Source organism: Oncorhynchus tshawytscha, linkage group LG01 (genome assembly GCF_018296145.1).
Source record: "Oncorhynchus tshawytscha isolate Ot180627B linkage group LG01, Otsh_v2.0, whole genome shotgun sequence".
Lineage (NCBI taxonomy): Eukaryota > Metazoa > Chordata > Actinopteri > Salmoniformes > Salmonidae > Oncorhynchus > Oncorhynchus tshawytscha.
In genome coordinates this window covers 9,457,496-9,485,176 of record NC_056429.1, presented here as the reverse complement: position 1 = coordinate 9,485,176, position 27,681 = coordinate 9,457,496, and the positions used below count along the sequence as shown (strand labels likewise).

The 27,681-nt window shown below is 42.6% G+C and overlaps 1 protein-coding gene across 1 annotated transcript; it reads left to right on the top strand.

Moving 5' to 3' along the window:
- Positions 1-8,477: 8,477 nt before the first annotated feature.
- LOC112267190 (sorting and assembly machinery component 50 homolog A) lies at positions 8,478-25,532 on the top strand. Its single transcript, XM_024445432.2, has 15 exons — positions 8,478-8,649; positions 10,262-10,372; positions 10,486-10,587; positions 13,274-13,361; positions 13,503-13,609; positions 14,069-14,199; positions 15,195-15,282; positions 15,472-15,600; positions 15,880-15,951; positions 16,082-16,168; positions 16,809-16,879; positions 20,862-20,929; positions 21,032-21,178; positions 21,583-21,724; positions 24,665-25,532. Exons 1-15 carry the CDS (start codon positions 8,629-8,631, stop codon positions 24,708-24,710), a joined length of 1,410 nt encoding a protein of 469 aa, XP_024301200.1. The 5' UTR covers positions 8,478-8,628; the 3' UTR covers positions 24,711-25,532.
- The last annotated feature ends 2,149 nt before the right edge of the window (positions 25,533-27,681 follow it).

Genomic DNA, 27,681 nt, shown 5'->3' with positions numbered 1-27,681 from the left:
CTGAACAATAAAAATGCCCAAATAAAAATGTAGTAAACCTACGAGCCTACGAGTGACTAGAAGGCCAGTCAACCCTGGTATACAAAGTGCAGTGGTGCGTAAGGGATTTGCAGTCTAAAATAAATCTCAAAGTGCCATGGTAAAGGGTGTCAATTGATCTCAAACACTGAGTGGAAGCATTCATATATAAAATATCCCCATACTCAAGTAAAGACATAAATGTAACTAATACTAGCCTTCTTCTGGCTTCAAAAGAAAAACAGTTGGTAAAACGCTATGTAAACACTATTAAAGTGACGAGTATTCAATGATAAATGTCCATAGGGCAGCAGTCTCTAAGGTGCAGGGTCGAGTACCGGCTAGTAACAGTGACTAAAGTTCAGGGCAGGGTACTGGGCGGAGGCCAACTAGTGGTGACTTTTTAACAGTCCAATGGCCTGGAGAAGCACTGTCACCTGCACTGTCTCCGCCTTCTAGATAGTAGCAGGGTGAACAGGCTGTGGCTTGGGTGGCTGAGGGGCAGGCACCACCCCCTGGAGAGCCCTGCGGTTAAAGATGCCTTACCAGGTGGTGATACAGGCTTACTGGGGCTCTCTCATGCCGTCCCTGGAAGGGGTGCGTCACCTGAGTGGGTTGATTCACTGATGTGGTCATCCTGTCTGGGTTGGCGCCCCCCTTTGGGTTGTGCCATGGCGGAGATCTTTGTGGGCTATACTCGGCCCTGTCTCAGGATGGTAAGTTGGTGGTTGAAGTTTATCCCTCTAGTGGTGTGGGGGCTGTGCTTTGGCAAAGTGGGTGGGGTTATATCCTTCCTGTTTGGCCCTGTCCGGGGGTGTCCTCGGATGGGTCCACAGTGTCTCCTGACCCCTCCTGTCTCAGCCTCCGGTATTTATGCTGCAGTAGTTTATGTGTCGGGGGCTAGGGTCAGTTTGTTATATCTGGAGTACTTCTCCTGTCCAATTCGGTGTCCTGTGTGAATCTAAGTGTGCGTTCTCTAATTCTCTCCTTCTCTCTCTTGGAGGACCTGAGCCCTAGGACCATGCCCCAGGATTACCTGACATGATGACTCCTTGCTGTCCCCAGTCCACCTGGCCGTGCTGCTGCTCCAGTTTCAACTGTTCTGCCTTCTTATTATTCGAACATGCTGATCATTTATGAACATTTGAACATCTTGGCCATGTTCTGTTATAATCTCCACCCGGCACAGCCAGAAGAGGACTGGCCACCCCACATAGCCTGGTTCCTCTCTAGGTTTCTTCCTAGGTTTTGGCCTTTCTAGGGAGTTTTTCCTAGCCACCGTGCTTCTACACCTGCATTGCTTGCTGTTTGGGGTTTTAGGCTGGGTTTCTGTACAGCACTTTGAGATATCAGCTGATGTACGAAGGGCTATATAAATAAATTTGATTTGATTTTGATACAGCCCGACAGGATTTTTTATTTTACTAGGCAAATTCTTATTTTCAATGACAGCCTAGGAACAGTGGGTTAACTGCCTTGCTCAGGGGCAAAAATACATATTTTTACCTTGTCAACTCGGGGATTCAATCTTGCAACCTTTCGGTAACTAGTCCAATGCTCTAACCACTAGGCTACCAGCCATTCCATTGAGGATGCTCTCAATGGTGCCACTGTAGAAGTTTGTGAGGGGTTTAGGGGCCAAGCTGGCTTTATTCAGCCTCCTGAAGTTGAAGAGGTGCTGTTGCGCCTTCTTCTCCACACTGTCTGTGTGGATGGAACAATTCAGGTTGTCAGTGATGTGTGGCCCCGTCGATGTGGATGGGGGCGTGCTCCCTCTGCAGTATTTGTATTTTTTGTATTTATTAGGGATCCCTATTAGTTCCTGCCAAGGCAGCAGCTACTCTTCCTGGGGTTTATTATGGATCCCCATTAGTTCCTGCCAAGGCAGCGGCTACTCTTCCTGGGTTTTTTTGTGGATCTCCATTCATTCCTGCCAAGGCAGCAGCTACTCTTCCTGGGGTTTATTATGGATCCCCATTAGTTCCTACCAAGGCAGCGGCTACTCTTCCTGGGGTTTATTATGGATCCCCATTAGTTCCTACCAAGGCAGCGGCTACTCTTCCTGGGGTTTATTATGGATCCCCATTAGTTCCTACCAAGGCAGCGGCTACTCTTCCTGGGGTTTATTATGGATCCCTTCCTGGGGTTTATTATGTTCCTACCAAGGCAGCGGCTACTCTTCCTGGGGTTTATTATGGATCCCCATTAGTTCCTACCAAGGCAGCGGCTACTCTTCCTGGGGTTTATTATGGATCCCCATTAGTTCCTACCAAGGCAGCGGCTACTCTTCCTGGGGTACAAACACATTAAGGCACTTATATTACACATAAAACAAAAGAAAACAGTACATCGTATAACACTGTCAGACCCCCACATATCCACAACACAAAATGTATAATACCACCATACAATAATATTATAATGTACATGTGTAGAGTGCATGTGCCTGTACCTGTGTGTGTGTCTCTTCACACCCGCTGTACCATGAGGTGTTTTTTTAATCGGATTCTACTGCTTGCATCAGTTACCTGATTTGGAATATAGTTCCATGTAGTCATGGCTCTATATAGTACCTCCCATAGCCTGTTCTGGACTTGGGGATTGTGAAGAGACCTCTGGTGGTATGTCTTGTGGGGTATGCATGGGTGTCTGAGCTGTGTGCTAATGTTTTAAAACAGACATGTCGGTGCATTCAGCTTGTCAACACTTCTTACAAGAACAAGTAATGATGAAGTCAATCTCTCATCCACTTTAAGCCATGAGAGATTGACATGACATGCATATTATTAATGTTCTCTCTCTGTGTACATTTAGGGCTCCAGAGTGGTGCAGTGGAATATCAAATCAAATCAAAATCAAATCAAATCAAATTTATTTATATAGCCCTTCGTACATCAGCTGATATCTCAAAGTGCTGTACAGAAACCCTGCTTCTCAGTGCAGTACTTGGTTTGAATCCAGGCTGCATCACATTTGGCCGGGATTGGGGAGTGCCATAGGGCAGCGTACAATTGGCCCAGGGTTGGCTGGGGTAGGCTGTCATTGTAAATAAAAATTAGTTTTTAACTGACTTGTCTAGTTAAATAAAGGTTAAAAAACAACAACAACAACAAAAACATTTATGGGCCAGCCGTGCTGCCCTGTTCTAAGCCAATTGTAATTTTCCTAAGTCCCTCTTTGTGTCACCTGACTACACGACTGAACAGTAATCAAGGTGCGACAAAACTAGGGCCTGTAGGACCTGCCTTGTTGACAGTGTTGTTAAGAAGGCAGAGCAGCGCTTTATAAGGGACAGACTTCTCCCCATCTTAGCTAATGTTGTAAACATTTTTGACCGTGACAGTTTACAATGCAGGGTTATTTTAAGCAGTTTAGTCACTTCAACTTACTCAATTTCCACATTATTTATTACAATATTTTGTTGAGGTTTAGGGCTTAGTGAAAGATTTGTCCCAAATTCAATACTTTTAGTTTTAGAAATATTTAGGACTAAACTTATTCCTTGCCACCCATTCTGAAACTAACTGCATCACTTTGTTAAGCATGGCAGTCATTTATGTCGCTGTCGGAGCTGATGTGTATAGTGTTGAGTCATCTGCATGCATAGACACACTGGCTTTACTCAAAGCCAGTGGCATGTCATTAGTAAAGATTGAAAAAAGTAAAGGGCCGAGGCAGCTGCCCTGGGGAATTCCTGATTCTACCTGGATTATGTTGTAGAAGCTTCCATTAAAAGAGCACCCTGTGTTAATGTATAATGACTACATCACTGTCCATCTCTCTCCTGTATAGGTAACTGATTGGTCTTCTCGGGCTGAGGTGAAGATGCCTGCCGGTGTATCTTGGCCTCGGTACCTGCGGATGTTTGGTGCCAGTGTACTATCCATGTTCGCCAGAACAGAGGTCATCAGTACTACAGACCCGATCTGGTAAGCACGGGAACAAGCACCCTATCCATCCCCGTGTGCTTTTTATATTATATGACCATATGTATTGCAAAATTTAAAGGTCCACGTTGTCTTTGTGTTTTGCATACTTGTTGATAAAATCATACATGGAAATGTATTGCTTGAAAATGTTGCTGAGACTCCAATGTAATGCATACACGTTTAATTTCCCTTCGCCAGACTATTCCAGAAACCTGGCGAGTTGAGGACAGAACTGCTGGGCAGAGAAGAGGCTGCTGCTGCTGAACAGAGACAGTGACCCTTTCTGTGTTCTTTCATACAGTATCTTACTCCAGAGCAATCCATGTACATATTGTACATGCTCAAACCACAACAAAGAGACAATTATGACTAGAAAATAGGATGTGCATGTGCGTATGTATCACATATGTAATGGAATATAACATTTGGTGTAAATGTACCTGTGCCAATTCTATTCAAAGTTGCATCAGGCAATGATGGGTTCACATGGCTGGTTGGAGCCTCTCATTGAGCTCAGGAGCCTCTCATTGCGTTTTTTTTTTGGGAGCCATACAGGCAGCTGAATTCCAATATTTGTCAACTTATTACCAATAATTGTGCAAAGGATCTAAATTGGGCTGCCTGTATAAATGTATCCATGAATAACTTATGAGGTGTTGAGGATAGGACTACTTGCAGAGTAGCCCCCCCTTTACTTCAGTTTTGACCATGTCTTCTGATAAGACCACTCCTGCCTTGATACATGCTCTGAGAATGATGTCACCTATAGATACTGCACAGACTAGTATGAATTTGTCAGAAACTGTAGGTGTATATGTAAATAATCAGTGGGGGTTTTTTATCAGCGGATGTGAACACGTTTTATTGTGTTTATAATTTAATAGATTATATAAATCAGGTCCACACATGTAAGAATTCTGAGAAAGGGTGTCTTTCACCAAATATTTTCAAAATGTGAGTTTCATTATTTATTCATAAAAAATGATTATCATCATCATTCTGATCAGAGCATAAGAAGAGCAGCTTCCACATGATAGAAATATAATTAATTATATTTCTGTTTCAGTGACCACCTGGCGTATCCATAGCAATCAATGTAGCTAGCTAAATATTATTTTCACACAAGTATGGCAATGCCAGGAGAGCAAGTATGGCAATATCCAGGTGAACCCGTGGATAATTTAACAAGCATGCTCGTCTTTTACAGACCAGTTTAGACTTATTTTTAATTATTTTCTAACATTTTCTTCCTTTCATGTTTGCTGGTTTAAAAGTACAAAGAAATGTAAGTTAGCCTGCTGCTGCTAACGCTAACTGCACTGATGGCTTGACGGACTAAGGCTGGAGAGCGGGACTTCAGAACAAAATACACTAGCATCCTCTTTGGCAACATTAGTTAACGAATTCACCCCCCAAATCATGTTTTTTCTTTCACCTTCTTGTGTTTTGTACTCTTCTTATACTGCAGTGTTGTTTTTCACCCAGGATCTACTAGTTTGATGAATAGAAGGGTTGAAGCATACGAGTATGACTTTGTGGAATATTGACACATGACATACACTACTGGGCCAAAGTTTTAGAACACCTACTCATTCAACAGTTTATTTATTTTTACCATTTTCTTCATTGTAGAATAATTATGAAATAACACATATGGAATCATGTAGTAACCAGAAGTGTTAAACAAATCCAAATATATTTTATATTTCAGATTATTCAAATAGCCACTCTTTGCCTTGATGATAGCTTTGCAAACTCTTGGCATTCTCTCAACCAGCTTCACCTGGAATGCTATTCCAACAGTCTTGAAGGAGTTACCACATATGCTGAGCACTTGTTGGCTGCTTTTCCTTCACTTTGCGGTCCGACTCATCCCAAACCGTCACAATTTGGTTGAGGTCAGGGGATTGTGGAGGCCAGGTCATCTGATGCAGCACTCCCATCACTCTAATTCTTCAAAAAAATGTCCTTACACAGCCTGGAGGTGCCTTGGGTCATTGTCCTGTTGAAAAACCATCCGTTCACCCACACCGGATCATCCGTTCACCCATACCGCGTGTCACAACAGCGTTTGGAACCAAGATCTCCAATTTGGACTCCAGACCAAAATACAAATTTCCACCGGTCTAATGTCTATTGCTCGTGTTTCTTGGCCCAGCAAGTCTCCTCTTATTATTGTTGTTCTGTAGTAGCGGTTTCTTTGCAGCAATTCGACCATGAAGGCCTGATTCATGCAGTCTCCTCTGAACAGTTGATGTTGAGATGTATCTGTTACTTGAACTCTGTGAAGCATTTATTTGGGATGCAATTTCTGAGTCTGGTAACTCTAATGAACTTATGCTCTGTAGCAGAGGTAACTCTGGATCTCCATTCCTGTGGCGGTCCTCATGAGAGCCAGTTTCATCATAGCGCTGGATGGTTTTTGCTACTGCACTTGAAGAAACTTTCAAAATTCTTGAAATTTTCTGCATTAACTGACCATGTCTTAAAGTAATGATGGACTGTCGTTTCTCTTTGATTATTTGAGCTGTTCTTGCCATAATATGGACTTGGTCTTTTACCAAATAGGGCCATCTTCTGTATACCAAATATAATATAGATTTGTTTTCTTTAAAACATTTTTGGTTACTATATGATTCCATATGTGTTATTTCATAGTTTTGATGTCTTCACTATTATTCTACAATGTAGAAAATAGTAAAACATTTAGAAAAACCCTTGAATGAGTAAGTGTTCCAAAACTTTTGACCGTTAGTGTACATATCTTTTCCCATCCTCTGTGCTGTTTCTACTACAGAGAGACCAAGAGAGTTATATCACACATCTTGAACATTAAGAATGTCCAAAATCCGGTCCCTGGATTACCCAAGCCTGTTCAATGACACAAACTTGAATTCCGTTTTTGGAATCTTTGACCCTACCAAATAAGGGCACATCACTTTTGTTCAATACATGGAGGGGGAGTCATGGAAAAGGTTACTTTGATCATTTGCATGGCAATGGTCCAGAAACCATTTGGATGGGAAAAGACAGTGGGACAACTACCTACTGTATCAGATAAGTGCATCAAAAACAAGTGGGGACAATGAGATTCATCCAAAAGTTGGGGGGCATACCGATGATTCGGCCCTATATAAAAGTCTATACATAACCTCTAGTTGAGAGACACAAGTAACATATCTGACGCAATTACGCAAAATTTTACTTCTGGGTTTCTGAGATTAGCCACCCCAATGTTTACAATATTTCATCACTCCTGAAGAAAAACACTCACTCAACATACTATGCATGATTTTGTTCCGCAGCATTAACCACTCAGGGGATAATGAAGTTTAATGAGTATCCTGAAGGTGTGGCCAAGGGCAAGTTATCGCAGGAAACCTTCGAGAGAGAAGTAAAATCGATCTCTTTTCAGTCAAACATAAACCAGTTACTTATTCACTGGATTAAATGTTTATTATTGTGAGATAATCTGTGATATTACTATCTTTCTGTATTTTTCCTCATTATTTTACAGAGAAGCTCAGCAACATTTGTCAAAATAGTGTGTGGTATTTTGATTGATATGTCTATGATGGCTACATGAACTCTTCATTAATTAAAGTAATTTCTTTATTTTTTATGTAACTAGGCATGTCAGTTAAGAACAACTACCAAAAGGCAAAAGGCCTCCTGTGGGGACGGGGCCTGGGATTAAAAATAAAATACAAATATAGGACAAGACACATCACGACAGCAACACAACATGGTAGCAACACAACCTAACAACAACATGGTAGCAACACAAAACATGGTACAAACATTATTGACAAGAGAGACAACACAACACTACATAAAGAGAGACCTAAGACAACATAGCAAGGCAGCAACACATGACAACACAGCATGGTAGCAACACATGGCAGCAGCACAAAACACGTTACAAACATTATTGGGCACAGACAACCACACAGAGGACAAGAAGGTAGAGACAACAATACATCAAGTAATAGTGAAATTGGGTTAGTGCTACAGGCAGACTTATGTTGTCTGGACCCAGTATGGTCACATTCTTGAATGCAAGTTGTCTCGGCTTGTCCACCATCCATCATGCACTTGTTTGAAAAGTCCTACACAAATCCAAGTACATGTTATCATATAATGATAATTAAGCAAAGCTTCAGTTTTGAAAATATGAATCTCTCTGCCTTCAATAGGTTTTACGTGTACACTATTGTTTTGTGTTTACAGTAACCAGCTGTTGTCAAAAATGTTAGTTCCCGAGTGGTGCAGCGATCTAAGCTCACTGCATCTCAGTGCAAGAGGTGTCACTACAGTCCCTGGTTCAGATCCAGGCTGTATCACATCCAGCTGTGATTGTGCGCCGTCCTATGGGACTCCCAATTGGCCCAGCTTCATCCGTGTTAGGGTTTGGCCGGTGTAGGCCGTCATTGTAAATAAGAATGTGTTCTTAACTGTCTTGCCTAGCTTAATAAAGGTTCAATCAAATAAATGCAATACGCTGTGAAACGTTGACATCTTGAATACACCCAGGATGAGTTGGGGGTGTGGTTTTGATGGTGTCATGGCTTCCCCCGTCCACGAAGCTACATCTCTATTGAGCCGAGCGTGAATTAAATGTCCTTTAATTTCGTAAAATAAACACCAACATTTGAAGGACTACACATTCAATACCTTAATCATGGGCACCGTCCACGCAAGGGTAAGGATAACTGCTCAAAATGCAAAGGGTGACAGCATGACCTCTGAGTGCAGTAGCTAGCTTAGTATAGCTAGCTGTCACGTACAGCGAAAGGGGCCCAGTTGGACAGCTTGCCAACTATGGAAACTAGCTGAACTTCAGATACATGAACTGTCGATGTCAGTAAAGGAAATTAACATGATCATAGTTGCAACAACAGCATTGGTGAACGTGCAACGGGCGCCCTACACGTTCACAGATCTTAAATAGTGATCATATGGGTTAGCCCTTGGATCATGACACGAGTCATTGGACGAAGGCGCCTTCTGTAGGAAGGAGTTTTGCTGATATCAGATGTCAATCACCTGTAGCGCAGAACCATGTAAACACGTGCATGAGCTCGGCAAATATGCGTGCGTCTTCTGTATGTATTATTTATCTTGTGTGCATGCTTCTGAACAAACTACCAGCGCTTTGAGTTGATGTAATTATACTTTCCTGTGGATATATTGTCTTACATTCCTACAGTCAAAAGGACCAACCGCACGGACAACCGGTAAAGCGCGTTAAAATATGATTTTATTCAACATTCTGTCTTGTAGAGGACGTGATAGTAAACTTATTGATTCAAACACTAATTTCTGTCTGATGTTGAATTCAACAGTGGTGGAAAAAGTACTCAAAGGTCCTACTTGAGTAAAAGTAAAGATACCTTAATAGAAAATGACTCAAGTAAAAGTGAAAGTCACCCGGTAAAATACTACTTGAGTAAAAGTATTTGGTTTTAAATATACTTAAGTATCAAAAGTAAATGGAATTGCTCAAATGTACTTAACTATCAAAAGTAAAAGTATAAACCATTTAAAATTCCTTATATTAAGCAAACCAGATGTCACCATTAAAAATAAAAACATTTGATGCATAGCCAGGGGCACACTCATTCTCGCTGATGAAAGATAAGGGCTATATGTTTCGAAAGCCATATTGCCAAGCAATGATTATTAACCTAAATGCTAAAACATGGTGTCTGGATTGTAGTTCACGTGAGGCAGTTGTGGGTCGAAGCTAATGGCTGAGAACAGTTTGGGATAAGGCAGAATGCTGCCTACAGAACTAATGCATGGGGGTGCATCATCAAATCAGACAATCTGATCAGTGTAGACTCATAGCAGTTTCTTCCCAGTGTCCTAGATTAGGACCTGGGTAAGCAGTATGTCTTGTGCCTTCGACTCATTGATGTAGAAATCTTCATCCAAATCGAGGATAGTGATCGCTTTTATGATGTCCAGAAGAAGAAAAAGAAGAAAAAACACAAAATAGCAGAATTGGACAGGAGCCTGCAAAACGGCCTCTATACATTTCAGTGCCATTCTCCAGTGCCGTCATGCGCTTGCTTAGATGCTTACAACCACATTCTGAAATTTCCACTATCTTCAACTAATAACATTTTGAAGAATGACTTGTACAATTTCATCTCAATATGGTATTTACCAACTACCTTTTATCATAATAACCAAACCACTAAAGCCACCTAACTGTCATTTTAGCTATTGGATATTGTACAGATAACTAGCTTTACAATACAAGAAGTATCCTGGTAAGTCATTGATTCATCACAATCTCTGTGTTGCAGAGTCTTGACCCTCTGCCAATGCAGGGACCTGAGTTGGGGGTTCATGCGGATGACATCGAGACACCAGAAATGGAGCAGGAATCAAAACAAGAGGTTCTTGAAAACAAAGATGTATGGCTCAAGTTGTTTCTTAGTTCATCTTTTCTGTGTGGTTGAATGTAAAAGTGACCTTTTTATTGTTGCCTGTCAATTTTGATTATAACTCTATTATATTTGTCCTATAGGTCATAGTCCAGCATGTTCACATAGATGGTCTGGGAAGAACCAAGGAGGATTGCTTAACATACGAGATTGCTGGTGTCTTCAGAGCAAAGAACTTGATTGACGTGAGTGAATCTATCACTACAGTAGGATACAGACCACCGATTTTAATGTGTGGAGACGGTATGCAGTGTTTTCCACAAGCACATGGAGTAGCCAGCTAAATAGAAAAAGGGCTGGGGGAGGGGTTTAGACAGTAGCCAGCCAGGCTCCCTTGGGCTGGGGGAGGGGTTTAGACAGTAGCCAGCCAGGCTCGCTTGGGCTGGGGGAGGGGTTTAGACAGTAGCCTGCCAGGCTCCCTTGGACTGGGGGAGGGGTTTAGACAGTAGCCAGCCAGGCTCCCTTGGGCTGGGGGAGGGGTTTAGACAGTAGCCTGCCAGGCTCCCTTGGGCTGGGGGAGGGGTTTAGACAGTAGCCTGCCAGGCTCCCTTGGGCTGGGGGAGGGGTTTAGACAGTAGCCAGCCAGGCTCCCTTGGGCTGGGGGAGGGGTTTAGACAGTAGCCTGCCAGGCTCCCTTGGGCTGGGGGAGGGGTTTAGACAGTAGCCAGCCAGGCTCCCTTGGGCTGGGGGAGGGGTTTAGACAGTAGCCAGCCAGGCTCCCTTGGGCTGGGGGAGGGGTTTAGACAGTAGCCAGCCAGGCTCCCTTGGGCTGGGGGAGGGGTTTAGACAGTAGCCTGCCAGGCTCCCTTGGGCTGGGGGAGGGGTTTAGACAGTAGCCAGCCAGGCTCCCTTGGGCTGGGGGAGGGGTTTAGACAGTAGCCAGCCAGGCTCCCTTGGGCTGGGGGAGGGGTTTAGACAGTAGCCAGCCAGGCTCCCTTGGGCTGGGGGAGGGGTTTAGACAGTAGCCAGCCAGGCTTCCTCGGGCAGGGGGAGGGGTTTAGACAGTAGCCAGCCAGGCTCCCTCGATCTGGGGGAGGGGTTTAGACAGGTTTTTTTGTGTGTTTTTTTTTCAATTTTTGCAGAACAAGCTCTATTTTGGTGGCCTCATTCTAATGCTAGATTGTATTTTCAACCAGTAACTATCAGGAAATAACACTGATCTACATATTTTACCATGTTGTTTCATCAGCTGTTGTACAATATTATATAAAACATAGGGAGAAAAAATATTGAGTGCACTGGGCCTTAAGAATCCGCTGACTTCCGTGGGTTTCAAGCTTCCTTTTACAAGGCATTTTCTCAGCTTTGTGCAATACAGGTATGATTTGAATAATGAAGCAGGTGTTAAACATGGGCTTTGCTACACAGAAAGCCGCAGTTGACTAGTCTATTGTCAACACTTTGATTAAATCAATAGACCTATATCAATATCTTTGAAATACCATATAAATCATTATCTTTTAAAACTATTCAATCTGTTTTCTTTAATCATATTTTGGACCAGAGTGAGGCTATCTTATGTTCCTGCAGTGAGGAGGATTCACCAACTTCATTTAATGTTTTTGATAGTTTATTTGCTGATAATTGCTGATAATTGCCAAAAAGTCTACCAGTATGCAAATAAGCCAAATTAACAGCTCTCTTACTGATGCAATTCGGTAGGCTACTGATGAGTCACTAATTTTAAAATGTCACTGTCTGGCAAGCATGGATGAACTTCATATCAAAATACAAGACAAGGTTTACTTGTCCCGATGCGATACCATGGACAGATAACTACATTGTATGAATGGCAAGAATATATGAGATGGACTTTATTCAGTCAGTTCGACACCTTTTATAAACTAGTCAGTCTTGCTGTTCATCAGTCAAAGCACAGTAAATAGCCTATGTGCCACCACGCCGTGGCTGCTTCAGAAATGTGCCAGGGCCCAACGTTAGTTTTTCCTCACTGGCCAGGACATGGTGTAGTTCTTAAATGCATTCTAGATTAACTCGTGGATTCCATTTATATCTTTGTGTGCAGTTTAAATTAAGTTGCTAACTAGCGCAATTGCTAACTAGCATTAGCGCAATGACTAGAAGTCCATGGGTATCTGCTAACGCTAGTTAGCATTGGCTCGCAAAACTAACCTCAAACTTTCTTCTTTCTGGACACAGAGACATACAAATTGTATCCCTTTTAATGTCTGACCCGAAAAGGAATGTGCTAGAAAACAATAGACTAAGTGGATGTTGACTTGTCGTTCCCACATTATATGGGACATGCAAATTCATGTTCTCTAATGAAAGATGTTGACATATATTCATGATTTTTTAAAATATCAATAATTGTATTTTTCCATAAATAATTTTAATTGTTTATCCAAAAAAAAAATCAAATTTTCTTTTTATTTATTTTTAAAAAATGCAATAGATTTAGAATAGTTTTATGGATATAAAAAGAATCGTGAATATATGTTAACGGCTTTCCATATGCTTTCTCCACACCTTTAAAGAAATTTGACTGCAACTTCAGCGCACACACCCAGGTACCGAGAGTCGGGACAGACAGCAGACTGTCAAACCAGCAGTGTTTCCCTGTCTTTACTCGCTTTGTGATTTACAGAAACATGTCCTGTCAATAGATCGCTAGAAGATTCATATCGTTCATTCTAGAGGGAGAGGGTTCTTCAGACCTTTCTTTTCCTGACTAGCCAATTGAAAAGTAGCCTAGTTTATTTCAGTGAGGAAAAAGTACCTGTCTGAAAATGAGTCTGTAATCGACAGCCGGAGCTAGTGGGGAAACGCTGTGTATGGAGACGCTGTGGAGATTGTAGCAAAAGTATAACTTACTTTGTTTATTTATTTATTTTTAATTATTTTTTGTAGGTCATGAAGAGAGCCCACGAAGCCAGACAAAAGCTCCTCCGTCTTGGTATCTTCAGACAGGTGGAGGTTGTCATTGATACCTCACAAGGTACTGTGGTTAGAAAGATGATCCGTTCTTTATCCGAACAGTATCACTACCAAAGTTTTGCATATTACATTGGGAAAATAATACAAATGAATGGGGAAAGTGGTTAAATCACACACAACATTTTTAAACACTTCCTTTCAGGGGTGGATGCGCTGCCTAACGGACTAGATGTGACGTTTGAAGTGACTGAGCTGAGACGTATGACTGGTAGCTATAACACCATGGTTGGAAATAACGAAGGCAGCATGGTGAGAACTCCTGGGGCTCTATCTCAAGTCATCTTGTCGTGAGTCCTATCTCCTTATCTCCTTCTAAATTGTATTGGAGGAGAAGGACCCAATGTCCCTCCATTTGGACCAGTGTTTCCCAAACTCGGTCCTCGGGTCCCCAAGGGGTGCACGTTTTAACCTAGCACTACACAGCCAATTCAACTAATCATCAAGCTTTAATCATTTTAAGATCAGCTGTGTAGTGCTTGTGGGAAGAACAACAACAACCTGCATCCATTGGGGTCACGAGGACGGAGTTTGGGAAACACTGCCTTGGACCAAATTCTCCAATGTGTTTTGAGAAGGAAGCGAGGAAATTAGAAATCAAGGACAGATTCATTTATAAAAGAGCTATGGTGGTGATTACACATGCTCTAGGAGGTACCATCCTCCGCTGTGGTCAGGTTTTTGACTAGTTTTCCCTCCCTCTTACTGCAGGTTCTTGGTCTGAAGCTGCCCAATGTTTTCGGTCGTGCGGAAAAGCTTACATTCCAGTTCTCCTACGGCACCAAAGAGACTTCCTATGGGCTGTCTTTCTTCAAGCCTCAACCTGGTCACTTTGAGCGCAAGTATGAGAACAAAAACCTGCCACTTATATTATAAGCAGTGCTGTAAATACACAGATTTACATTTAAAGGTGCTACACCGGATTTTTATTTTATACTTTTTCTGATTTGTAATTTCTGAAAATGTTTATAATATATCTGCAGTAATAGTGGAATGATCGTGTTTCACAGTATTACTTAACCCGCCAGTGTTGTGATTGGCAGTGATATTCAACTATTGATTAATCCCGCCGGTGCGGCATCTGAAGGAAAGCTGTTTTTACTTTGTGGCTGTGTTATCTAGTGGAAATCGTGTCAAGTGGCCAATGTAGAAATCACTGTGCCATTTCCTGGTTGTAAAAATTCTACGCTGTTCACTCAATTTCAGTTTATTTGAGAAAACGACCACGGAATAGTGGAGAGAATCATTGTACCATCTAAATCGCTGTGAAATATATGATCAATTAACCTGGTGAAACAAAACCGAAAGTAAGAGGCTCAAGCACGAGTCTCCGCCATTGTTGCCGTGGATACGGGGGAGATTAGTTTAGAATGGAGCCTTGTGCTGTTGCAATTCACTTAGCATTTCTCTGAATGTTTTCCTCTGTGTAAGCACCTTTAAGTTGTTCATTCTATAGATCCCTGGGGATGGAACACCTTTAAGTTGTTCATTCTATAGATCCCTGGGGATGGAACACCTTTAAGTTGTTCATTCTATTGATCCCTGGGGATGGAACACCTTTAAGTTGTTCATTCTATAGATCCCTGGGGATGGAACACCTTTAAGTTGTTCATTCTATAGATCCCTGGGGATGGAACACCTTTAAGTTGTTCATTCTATAGATCCCTGGGGATGGAACACCTTTAAGTTGTTCATTCTATAGATCCCTGGGGATGGAACACCTTTAAGTTGTTCATTCTATAGATCCCTGGGGATGGAACACCTTTAAGTTGTTCATTCTATAGATCCCTGGGCTCTTTTTGTTCTTCTTCTAATTGACTTGCTCTTGCTGTTGCAGTTTCGCTGTTAACTTTTACAAAGTCACAGGCCAGTTTCCATGGAGCTCGCTGAGAGAGACTGATCGTGGCGTCTCCACAGAATTCAGTGTAAAGAACATTTTTCCATTCATCCATCTATCATTACTATCGAGTTCTCATTTGCTGTTATGCTAACTGCGATGAGTAGAATTGGAACTTCTCAGCTATTTTATTTTCGAATTAAATTTAATCCTACTGTAATGCACTTGCAAGTGGTTGATCCTCTCTCTTCTTTCTCCCCCTCTGTTTTGCAAACAGTTCCCTCTTTGGAAGACGAACCACACCCTGAAGTGGGAGGGTGTGTGGCGAGAGCTGGGATGTCTGGCACGTACCGCCTCGTTCGCAGTCCGGGAGGAGAGCGGCCACTCCCTCAAGTCATCACTCTCGGTACCGGGACTTGAGTTTCGCTTCACAATCCCACACAACTACCTTTTTTTTAGTCCAAGGGATTAAGACATTGTGGTAATACATTGAGGCCCAAACTCCTGTTCTGAGATCTGTACACTTCATTTAGGCTTTTGTGTAAATCTTCCATTGATGTCAATGGGAAATTTGTGAGAGAAAAAAAAAAACTTTGCTAACGTGGATCTCGAGTTAAGATTCGGTCCTACTTAGACACTTGACTTTTTCCTCAACATTTTGCTCTTTTCTCCTTGGCCCTCATAGCATGCCATGGTCATCGACACCAGAAACTCCACAATCCTTCCCAGGAGGGGAGCCTTGCTGAAAATCAACCAGGTGTGTAGGTTAGGTGAACATTACCTGGCCCAGTGTTGTATTCAATGGTAATACCTTAATAAAACCATTTTGCCCAGACCATTTTTGAATCAACAACTCATTCAGCTGATGCGTTGTTGTGATTTTGTAGGAGTTGGCTGGCTACACTGGAGGAGATGCCAGTTTTCTGAAAGAGGACTTTGAGCTCCAATTTAACAAACGTCTTTTCTGGGACTCGGTGAGAAACTAAATCGTCCTATTTATCAAGAAGAAATTTGTGCGAAAAACTTTAGTTACACACATGAATCACAAGTTGGATCTCAAACTGAGTATTGAACTGGTTCTGGACCATCTTTATAGTAAACAAGTTATAACCATCCATCAATCAAATCTATTTATAAAACCCTATTTACGTCAGCAGATGTCACATTGCTTATATATAAACCCAGCCTAAAACCCCAAACAGCAAGCCATGCAGATGTAGATGCACGGCGGCTAGGAAAAACTCCCTAGAAAGAAACCTAGAGAGGAACCAGGCTCTGATGGGTGGCCAGTTCTCGTCTAGCTGTGCTGGGTGGAGATTATAAAATGACATGGTCGTTAAGGCCAGATAGTTGTTCAAGATGTTAAAACGTTCATAAATGACCAGCAGGTTCAGATAATAATCACATTGGTTGTATAAGGGGGCAACAGGTAAGCACCTCAGGAGTAAATGTCAGTTGGCTTTTCATAGCCGGGCATTCAGAGTTTGAGACAGCAGGAGAGCCTGAGCCTATGTAAACAGCTTGTTGATGGAGGGTTGACAAATGGTTTTGACCAGGTTGGAATAAATGTAGGATAAAAGAGCACATTTGTTGAGACCTCGTCCTCTCTTCCAGGTCCTGTCTGCATCTCTCTGGGGCGGATGCCTCCTGCCCATTGGAGATAAGCCAACTTGCATTGCTGACAGGTAAGACAATACTTCTCTCCGTTTCACAAAACCATAATTGAAACGCAGGGGTGTCGAACATGGCACGCTAGCCGATTTTTAATGTGGCCCTGCCATGTTGTCTTTATACTGTATAGTCAGTCGGGGGTTAAAGTACGATGGATTTCTGTCATATGGATTCTGGAGAGGTCGTTTTTGAGATCTGTGTAGATCCAAAATAAAAGTCTCTGGTTTGGAGATGACATAGAAAATACACGCTTCAGTGTTAGGCTATGAAATATATTCCCAAATATTTCATGTTCTCTGTTAAGCTGTGTGCACTGAACTGACATGCATGATTGTTGCTGACACTGATGTTCAGATGAAGGGAATTAAATGGTCTATAATGGGCCGTGGCGCTCAACTCAGACAGTGGTGTCTAGCCTACTGTAGCTACTGTAGCATCATTCAAAGCCTCAACTTTATCACTGAGGTCAGGACTTTCCAGTGCTACTATTTTTCACCATGTCATGTTATTAACACAAATCAGACAACCAACCTAGTAGAACAGCTGCCCTATTGATGGGTTCTGACTTTTTAGATATGAAATATACTTATTCATGTCACTGAGGGAGACAGGGGGAATGTATAACGTTTACATTCTGTCAGGATGTGTTTTTGTTGAACATCCAGGGATCCTGTGGGGAGGAGTGAGGAATTTGGGGCTGAGGTCAGATGAAGTGAGGAAGAATATAATCTTAGCAACAGAGATGTATTGGCTGTTTAGATGTGTAAGGAAGGGGCTCAGCATAGGAGAAAGGGTCAAATTCAGGTGCTTGTATGAATATGTTCCTTGTCTTATGCAGCTGTATGACCCAGTGGATGAATAAACTTAGTTTAAGCTTTACTAAGCTTCCCGTGAGTGTGTTGGAAACGGTGTTAGGTTCTAACACACAACAACAAGCCAACCAGGGAAACGGTGTTAGGTTCTCTGGTTGGCTTGTTGTTGTGTGTTAGAACCTAACACCGTTTCCCTGGTCAGCTTGTTGTTGTGTGTTAGAACCTAACACTGTTTCCCTGGTCAGCTTGTTGTTGTGTGTTAGAACCTAACGCTGTTTCCCTGGTTGGCTTGTTGTTGTGTGTTTGAAACTAACGCTGTTGTTGTTGGCTTGTTGTTGTGTGTTAGAACCTAACGCTGTTTCCCTGGTCGGCTTGTTGTTATGCGTTCTATATGAAAGGTTTTCCTCTCGAGGTGCATTCAGGTTGTGATAGGGAGGGAAGCATGTACTCTGTCAATACACAACAATTATTAATGCCATTGCGGGAAAAGCCTTTTTGAAAGCAGTTTTGGCCTTTGTTAAACCAGAGCGGCGTCAGTTTGCTACCATTTTATTTCTTTACTCCTTCAAGTGGCATCTTTTTACAGACTCAGTTACAACTGTTTCTCCTTCAGGTGGTGTCATTTAACAGATTCGGTTACAACCAGAGTTTCAAGCATCCTGGCAACAAATCTCAAAGGAGAAATTGGTCTTAAATGGAACAAATATATAATAGTAATTAGTCATTATTTATACAGTACCAGTCAAAAGTTTGGACACAGCTAGTCATTCACCTGTTAATTGAAATGCATTCCATGAAGCTGGTTGAGAGAATGCCAAGAGTGTACAAAGCTGTCATCAAGGCAAAGGGTGGCTACTTTATTTTTTTTATTTCACCTTTATTTAACCAGGTAGGCTAGTTGAGAACAAGTTCTCATTTGCAACTGCGACCTGGCCAAGATAAAGCAAAGCAGTTCGACACATACAACAGAGTTACACATGGAATAAACAAAACAGTCAATAATACAGTAGAACAAAATAAAAAAGTCTATATACAGTGAGTGCAAATGAGGTAAGATAAGGGAGTTAAGACAAGAAATAGGCCATGGTGGCGAAGTAATTACAATATAGCAATTAAACACTGGAATGGTAGATGTGCAGAGGATGAATGTGCAAGTAGAGATACTGGGGTGCAAAGGAGCAAGATAAATAAATACTGTATGGGGATGAGGTAGGTAGATAGATGGGCTGTTTACAGATTTGCTATGTATGGGTGCAGTGATCTGTGAGCTGCTCTGACAGCTGGTGCTTAGATCTAGTGAGGGAGATATGAGTCTCCAGCTTCAGAGATTTTCTTCAGTTCGTTCCAGTCATTGGCAGCAGAGAACTGGAAGGAAAGACAACCAAAGGAGGAATTGGCTTTGGGGGTGACCAGTGAGATATACCTGCTGGAGCGCGTGCTACGAGTGGGTGCTGCTATGGTGACCAATGAGCTGAGATAAGGCGGGGCTTTACCTAGCAGAGACTTGTAGATCACCTGTAGCCAGTGGGTTTGGCGACGAGTATGAAGCGAGGGCCAACCAACGAGAGCATACAGGTTGCAATGGTGGGTAGTATATGGGGCTTTGGTGACAAAACGGATTGCACTGTGATAGACTGCATCCAATTTGTTGAGTAGAGTGTTGGAGGCTATTTTATAGATGACATCACCGAAGTCGAGGATCGGTAGGATGGTCAGTTTTACGAGGGTATGTTTGGCAGCATGAGTGAAGGATGCTTTGTTGCAATATAGGAAGCAAATTCTAGATTTAATTTTGGATTGGAGATGCTTAATGTGAGTCTGGAAGGAGAGTTTTACAGTCTAACCAGACACCTAGGTATTTGTAGTTGTCCATGTATTCCACGTATTTGTAGTTGTCCATGTAAGTCAGAGCCGTCCAGAGTAGTGATGCTGGGCGGGCGGGCAGGTGCGGGCAGTGATCGGTTGAATAGCATGCATTTAGTTTTACTTGCGTTTAAGAGCAGTTGGAGGCCACGGAAGGAGAGTTGTATGGCATTGAAGCTTGTCTGGAGGTTTGTTAGCAAGTGTCCAAAGAGGGGCCAGAAGTATATAGAATGGTGTCGTCTGCATAGAGGTGTACTAGAGAATCACCAGCAGCAAGAGCAACATCATTGATGTATACAGAGAAAAGAGTCGGACCGAGGATTGAACCCTGTGGCACCCCCATAGAGACTGCCAGAGATCCGGACAACAGGACCTCCGATTTAACACACTGAACTCTATCAGAGAAGTAATTGGTAAACCAGGCGAGGCAATCATTTGAGAAACCAAGGCTGTCGAGTCTGCCAATAAGAATGTGGTGATTGAAAGTCGAAAGCCTTGGCCAGGTTGATGAATACGTCTGCACAGTAATGTCTCTTATCGATGGTAGTTATGATGTTGTTTAGGACCTTGAGCGTGGCTGAGGTGCACCCATGACCAGCTCTGAAACCAGATTGCATAGCGGAGAAGGTACGGTGGGATTCAAAATGGTCGGTAATCTGTTTAAGAGACTTCAAAGTATCTCAAATATAAAATATATATTTTTGGTTACTATATGATTCCATATGTGTTATTTAATAGTGTTGATGTCTTCACTATTATTCTACAATGTAGAAAATAGTAAAAAAGTCAAGACCCTGGAATGAGTAGGTGTGTCCAAACTTTTGACTGGTACTGTATATTTAAAAATAATAACATTCAGAATGTTGTGTCCAGGAGGGTAAATGCAGATAGACTGAAGCATGGGGTCTGTCCATGTACAGGTTATAGCCGCTATGCAGCATCAGTTGGCTAGAGGTGATAATGCCTATGACTAATAGAACATCTGACAATATATGGTACAAATAATTTAAACATTTTTACCAATATGTTTTTGGGGCTCATTTCTGGAGGTGGAAATTGTTTTAAATGGAGTTTGAATATATATCTATATATACACTCAAGTCACCAGAACTGAGCTTCTCAGTCCTATATAAAAAAATTATCCCAGGTCGGTCCACAGACCCCCTAAACAAGGGGACTGGAATTGGCCCAACTCTGTTTTAATACATGTACAAAATGATCCTCTTTCCCTTGAAGCATGATTGTGATGTAGCTGGAATTCTGTTTTTATGGTTTGTTTTTAGGGATTGTTTCTATGGTTTCTACCGATATGTCTCTTTAGGTTCTATCTCGGTGGTCCTACTAGCGTCAGAGGATTCAGTATGTACAGCATCGGCCCACAGAGTGAAGGTGAGATGTTATCCTCTGTCCGTTTGAACGAAGTTCTATTTTTTTAATTTTTAAGATGGTTAACTTTCTCACATCGTGTGGTTTTATTGTCTGAATGACCAGGTGACTACCTGGGAGGTGAGGTGTATTGGGCTGGAGCCGTCCACCTGTATACTCCACTGCCCTTCCGTCCAGGCAAAGGGGGATTCGGAGACCTCTTCAGGACTCACTTCTTCCTCAATGCTGGGAACCTGTGTAACCTCAACTATGGTGTGTGTTTTAAAGATGTAATTGAACCCCACAATCTATGATGTGGAAGTGTCAGATCTTCTGAGATGGTAGCTGTAATATCTTTACAAGCTGAATCTGTTCAAATTCATCAGTATGAGAAATCCGCAGGACTCCATCACAATTATGTATGTATGTATGTATGTATGTATGTATGTATGTATGTATGTATGTATGTATGTATGTAGAGGAGTGGAATGACCTAGTAATATGTAGAGCCAATTAGATTTCAACAAAATGTTTCCGGGAATGCTAATCTTAGTAGTTTAACAACAAAAAAACAATTTCAGAACAATCTGACATGGTGGATGTGGAAATCTGCTTTCTTGTGCTTTTGAGGTGTCATGACCCCTCAGGCTGTGGTGTGTATATGTGTGTTGCTCCAGGTGACGGGCCTCGAGCACACCTGAGTAAGCTGGCAGAGTGTATCCGCTGGTCCTATGGAGCGGGAATCGTGCTGCGACTCGGAAACATCGCCCGGCTGGAGCTCAACTACTGCATTCCCATGGGCGTCCAGAGTGGAGACAGGTAGCCTATTATCTGCCCTTCCTGTTATCAAACCATGACATTATAGTCCATAGCTTAGAAACTGTACTATATGGTTCATAAAGTGTTTTCGTAAAGTATTCAGACCCCTTCACTTTTTCCACAGTGTTACGTTACAGCCTTATTCAAAAATGTAATAAATAAAAAATTTCCATCAATTTACACACAATACCCCATAATGAAGCAAAAACAGGGTTTTAGAAGTGTTTGCAAATGTATAAAAAGAACACCTTATTTACATAAATATTCAGACCCTTTGCTATGAGACTCAAAATTGAGCTCCAGTGCATCCTGTTTCCATTGATCATCCTTGATGTTTCTACAACTTGATTGGAGTCCACCTGTGGTCAATTTAAATTGTTTGGAGATGATTTGTAAAGGCACACACCTGTCTATATAAGGTCCCATTGTTGACAGTGCATGTCAGAGCAAAAACCAAGAAATGAGGTTGAAGGAAATGTCTGTAGAGCTCCGAGACAGGATTGTGTCAAGGCACAGATCTGGGGAAGGAACCAAAACATTTCTGCAGCATTGAGGTCCCCAAGAACGCAGTGGCCTTGGTCAGGGAGGTGACCAAGAACCCAATGGTCCCTCTGACAGAGCTCCAGAGTTCCTCTGTGGAGATGAGAGAACCTTCCAGAAGGACAACCATCTCCGCAGCACTCCACCAATCAGGCCTTCATGGTAGAGTGGCCAGACGCATGCCCCTCAGTAAAAGGCACATGACAGAAAGGCACCTGAAGGACTCTCAGATCATAAGAAACATTCTCTGGTCTGATGAAACCAAGATTGAACTCTTTCGCCTGAATGCCAAGCGTCATGTCTGGAGGAAACCTAGCACCATCGCTAAGGTGAAGCATGGTGGTGGCAGCATCATGCTGTGGGGATGTTTTTCAGTGGCAGGGACAGGGAGACTAGTCAGGATGGAGGGAATGATGAACGGAGCAAAGTACAGAGAGATCCTTGAAAACCTGCTCCAGAGCGCTCAGGACCTCAGACTGGGGCGGCGGTTCACCTTCCAACAGGGCATAGACGCTAAGCACACAGCCAAGACATTGCAGGTGTGGCTTTGGGACAAGTCTCAATGTCCTTGAGTGGCCCAGCCAGAGCCTGGACTTGAACCTGATCGAACACCTCTGGAGAGACCTGAAAATAGCTGCGCAGCAACGCTCCCAATCCAACCTGACAGAGCTTGAGAGGATCTGCAGAGAAGAATGGGAGAAACTCCACAAATACAGGTGTGCCATGCTTGTAGCGTCATACCCAAGAAGACTCAAGGCTGTAATCGCTGCCAAGGGTGCTTCAACAAAGTACTGAGTAAAGAGTCTGAATACTGAGTGGCAAGAAAAAGAATGTGAACCATTTGGAAATACCTGGATTTCTCCATAAATTGGTCATAACATTTGATCTGATCTTCATCGAAGTCACAACAATAGACAAACGCAGTCTGCTTAAACTAATATCACACTTGTCTCTATTGAAAACATTGTGTAAAGATTCATAGTGCAGGGTGGGAAAAGCATGTGAAACCTTGGATTTAATAAGTGGTTGACCCTCCTTTGGCAGTAATAACCCCAACCAAACGTTTTCTGTAGTTGCGGATCAGACCTGCACAACAATCAGGAGGAATCTTGGACCATTCTTCTTTACAAAACTGTTTGAGTTCACCAATATTCTTGCCATGTCTGGTGTGAACCGCTTGAGGTCATGCCACAGCATCTCAATTGGGTTGAGGTCAGGACTCTGACTGGGCCACTCCAGAAGGTGTATTTTCTTTTGAAGAAAACAACAGAAGCCATTCTGTTGTTGATTTACTTCTGTGTTTTGGGTTGTTGTCCTGTTGCATCACCCAACTTCATTTGAGCTTCAATTGGTGGACAGATAGCCTAACATTTTCCTGCAAAATGTCTTGATGATCTTGGGAATTCATTTTTCCATTGACATTAGCAAGCTGTCCAGGCCCTGAGGCAGCAAAGCAGCCCCAAATCACAATGCTCCCTCCACCATACTTTACAGTTGGGATGAGTTTGATGTTGGTGTGCTGTGCCTTTTTCTCCACACATAGTGTTGTGTGTTCCTTCCAAACAACTCAACTGTAGTTTCATCTGTCCACAGAATATTTTGCCAGTAGCACTGTGGAACATCCAGGTGCTCTTTTGCGAACTTCAGACGTGCAGCAATGTTTTTTTTTGGACAGCAGTGGCTTCTTCCGTGGTGTCCTCCCATGAACACCATTCTTGTTTAGTGTTTTGCGTATCGTAGACTCGTCAACAGAGATGTTAGCATGTTCCAGAGATTTCTGTAAGTCTTTAGCTGACACTAGCATTCTGCGCTGTCCTCTTGCAGTTATCTTTGCAGGACGGCCACTCCTAGGGAGAGTAGCAACAGTGCTGAACTTTCTCCATTTATAGACAATTTGTCTTACCGTGGACTGATGATTATCAAGGCTTTTCGAGTTACTTTTGTAACCCGTTTCAGCTTTATGCAAGTCAACAATTCTTATGTTTTCTGAGATCTCTCAGATGTAAATGTGATATTTCTGTTTTTGTTTTTTTCTTATAAATTAGCAAAGATTTCAAAAAACCTGTTTTTGCTTTTTCATTATGGGATAGTGTGTGTAGATGGACGAGGGGGGGGGGGACTATTTAATCCATTGTAGAATAAGGCCTGTAACGGGTCTGAATACTTTCTGAATGCACTGGAGATGAGCAGAAGACTTATGTCTGATTCACCATAAAGGGCCAACTCAAACCATACTGGCTTGGTTCATTTATTTTCCTGTGTCATTTCCATAATGGTTTCAGCAAATGTGGTGGTTGTGTAACCAGGCCAGCCCAGTACAGCTAGATGTTTGGCTCAGTATTGTGAAAAGGGTATTGGGTTACTGTTAAGAAATGACACTTTGGTCTTTGTTTGTTTTAGGATATGCGACGGGGTCCAGTTTGGAGCTGGAATCCGATTTCTGTGATGTCGTCCTGTTGTATTGAATTGTGGAACACGGGAGTTTGTTTCGTTGGTTTTAGGAAGTGGGAGGTGATCTATAGGGGTCACTTCCAACACAGCGAAGGTTGCTGGGAATGAAATGTCTACTGCAACCAAACTATTGTAAGTAAAATGGACAGGGCATCAATGGGGATTTTCCTCCAGTACTAATGAATGATGAGAGCCTCCAGTGCTCAAGATGTTAAAACTAGAGGCCTTCACGGGTTCAAAAAGTTGTACCTGTTCCGAAATGGACCTGGGGCTTTCCCGTCCGGACCCAATATGCCTACATTTATTTGTTAAATATAGAGACCCGTTCCGAATGGACACGAGGACAACTAGACCCATTCTGCGTAGACCTGGTCGGATCCAGTCCGGATACGAGTGAGGAAATTCACATTAAAGTCAATTTTTAAGCGACCGGAGATGATAAAGCGAGGGAGAGGTAGAGTACTAGCAGGACGTGTCAGCTAGTGACACGGGAAGCAGGGAAGAGGGAGGGAGAGGTAGAGCTCTAGCAGGACGTGTCAGCTAGTGACACGTGGAGCAGGGAAGAGGGAGGGAGAGGTAGAGCTCTAGCAGGATGTGTCAGCTAGTGACACGGGGAGCAGGGAAGAGGGAGGGAGAGGTAGAGCTCTAGCAGGACGTGTCAGCTAGTGACACGGGGAGCAGGGAAGAGGGAGGGAGAGGTAGAGCTCTAGCAGGACGTGTCAGCTAGTGACACGTGGAGCAGGGAAGAGGGAGGGAGAGGTAGAGCTCTAGCAGGACGTGTCAGCTAGTGACACGGGGAGCAGGGAAGAGGGAGGGAGAGGGAGGCAGGATGTGTCAGCTAGTGACACGGGGAGCAGGGAAGAGGGAGGGAGAGGTAGAGCTCTAGCAGGACGTGTCAGCTAGTGACACGGGGAGCAGGGAAGAGGGAGGGAGAGGTAGAGGTAGAGGACGTCAGCTAGTGACACGTGGAGCAGGGAAGAGGGAGGGAGAGGTAGAGCTCTAGCAGGACGTGTCAGCTAGTGACACGGGGAGCAGGGAAGAGGGAGGGAGAGGTAGAGCTCTAGCAGGACGTGTCAGCTAGTGACACGGGGAGCAGGGAAGAGGGAGGGAGAGATGAGAAACAGCAACCGACTAAGCCGACTCGCGCTATGGTAGAGTGAATAGCAGCCTAGCTAGCTGTGTTATTCTCGTCCTACACAGTTAGAAACGACTTCATTCAGAATATTAAGTAGCAGCCTACCTATTGGCTCTTGGTCTTTGTAGCCTATCCCTCTCCTTTAACTTCCGTCATTTTAAATTAAATATTCCATTGATATCTCCTAACTTTTGCCACACATGGAGGCTCTATGACTATAGCCCAGCGTTTTCCAAACTCAGTCCCGGGGACCCTAAGCGGTGCACGTTTTGTTTGTTTGCCTTAGCTCTACACAGCTGATTCAAATAATCAACGTTTTTAATGATGAGTTGATTATTTGAATCAGCTGTGTAGTGCTAAGGCAAACAAACAAAACGTGTACCGCTTAGGGTCTCGGGACTGAGTTTGGAAAACACTGGTCTAGCCTATTGCTGCTTTGATGACTTATGATTGGCTAACAACAAGCTAGACATGCCACTCTTGTGAAATGAGGAGCAGCTTAAATTATATGATTTCTCTCTCTCTGTACTGCAGCAGATCTGTACGGGTACTTCCGGACAAGTCGGTTTTGGTATTTGGTATTTTATTAGGATCCCCGAACGGCTCAAGGACAGAACTACATACATTTTTTTTTTTAAAGGCACACGTAGCCTACATATCAATGCATACACACAAACTATCTAGGTCCAATAGGAGAGAGGCGTGCCGGGTTGCTTTATCTGTTTTTTGAAACCAGGTTTGCGTGTTTATTTGGTCGTTAAAATTACACATACCCATGACAATCATATCAGATCCGACCCAGACCTGTGACATTATTTAGAATTCTGGATCCGAACCCTCTCGGGTATTCGGTTCGGGTGGATCTGTGAAGACCTCTAGTGGAAACCTAAGAAAGGCAGACATCAGCCATGAGTCAAATATGTCAATGTGGTCTAAATGATTATGCTGATTTAATACATGTTATCATCTACAGTTATTAAAGTTACACTGAGTCTCTATAGCATCCACTTGCCTTCCGGTTCATTTTTGGTTTGTGTATTGAAACAACATGGATTAGACCATTTTCAGTGGTGTAAAGTAAATACGTAAAAAAAATACTTTGAAGTACTACTTAAGTCGTTTTTGTATCTGTAATTTACTATTTAGATTTGACAACTTTTAGTTTTACTCTACTACAGTCCTAATGAAAATATGTGCTCTTTACTCCCATACCCTTTCCCTGACACTCAGACTTACTCGTAACATTCCCGAATGCTTAGCAGAACAGGAAAATTGTGAAATTCATGCACTTATCAAGAGAATGCGGGTCCTCGCTGCTGCTTCTGATTTGGTGGACTCACTAAACACAAGTGCTTCGTTTGTAAATGATGTCTGAGTGTTGGAGTGCCCCTGGCTATCCATACATTGTTTATATATAAATAAATAATCTGGTTTGCTTCATATAAGACATTTGAAATTATAGTTTTCTTTTATAAGTATATTTAATACCAAATAATGTACTTTGAGACTTTTACTCAATTGGTATTTTACTCGGTGACTTTTCAAATTTACTTGAGTCGTCTTAATAATAATACATTTAAAAGTGTAACAATGGGGTACTTTTTTCCACCACTGAACATTTTTGCATAATGTTGATGTTAGACCAGCCTTTGGATGCGCTCGAGTTGGTCTGAAATCTGTGCCATTAAAAACTTATCATACAGTGATATTAAAGGTCCATTGTCCCTTATTTTATGTATAGGATGTGCGTTTGCCATCACTGTTATCAAATATATAACTTCACTCGGACAGTGTAAATTACAGTATTGTTGGGAAGATGAAGATGAGGAAT

Excerpts from the sequence above, each read along its gene's own strand:
- LOC112267190 (XM_024445432.2), top strand. The coding sequence starts at position 8,629 with ATGGGCACCGTCCACGCAAGG. Across the intron at positions 13,610-14,068 it reads GAAATAACGAAGGCAGCATG|GTTCTTGGTCTGAAGCTGCC; the intron begins GTGAGAACTCCT and ends CTCTTACTGCAG. Across the intron at positions 20,930-21,031 it reads CATCGGCCCACAGAGTGAAG|GTGACTACCTGGGAGGTGAG; the intron begins GTGAGATGTTAT and ends CTGAATGACCAG.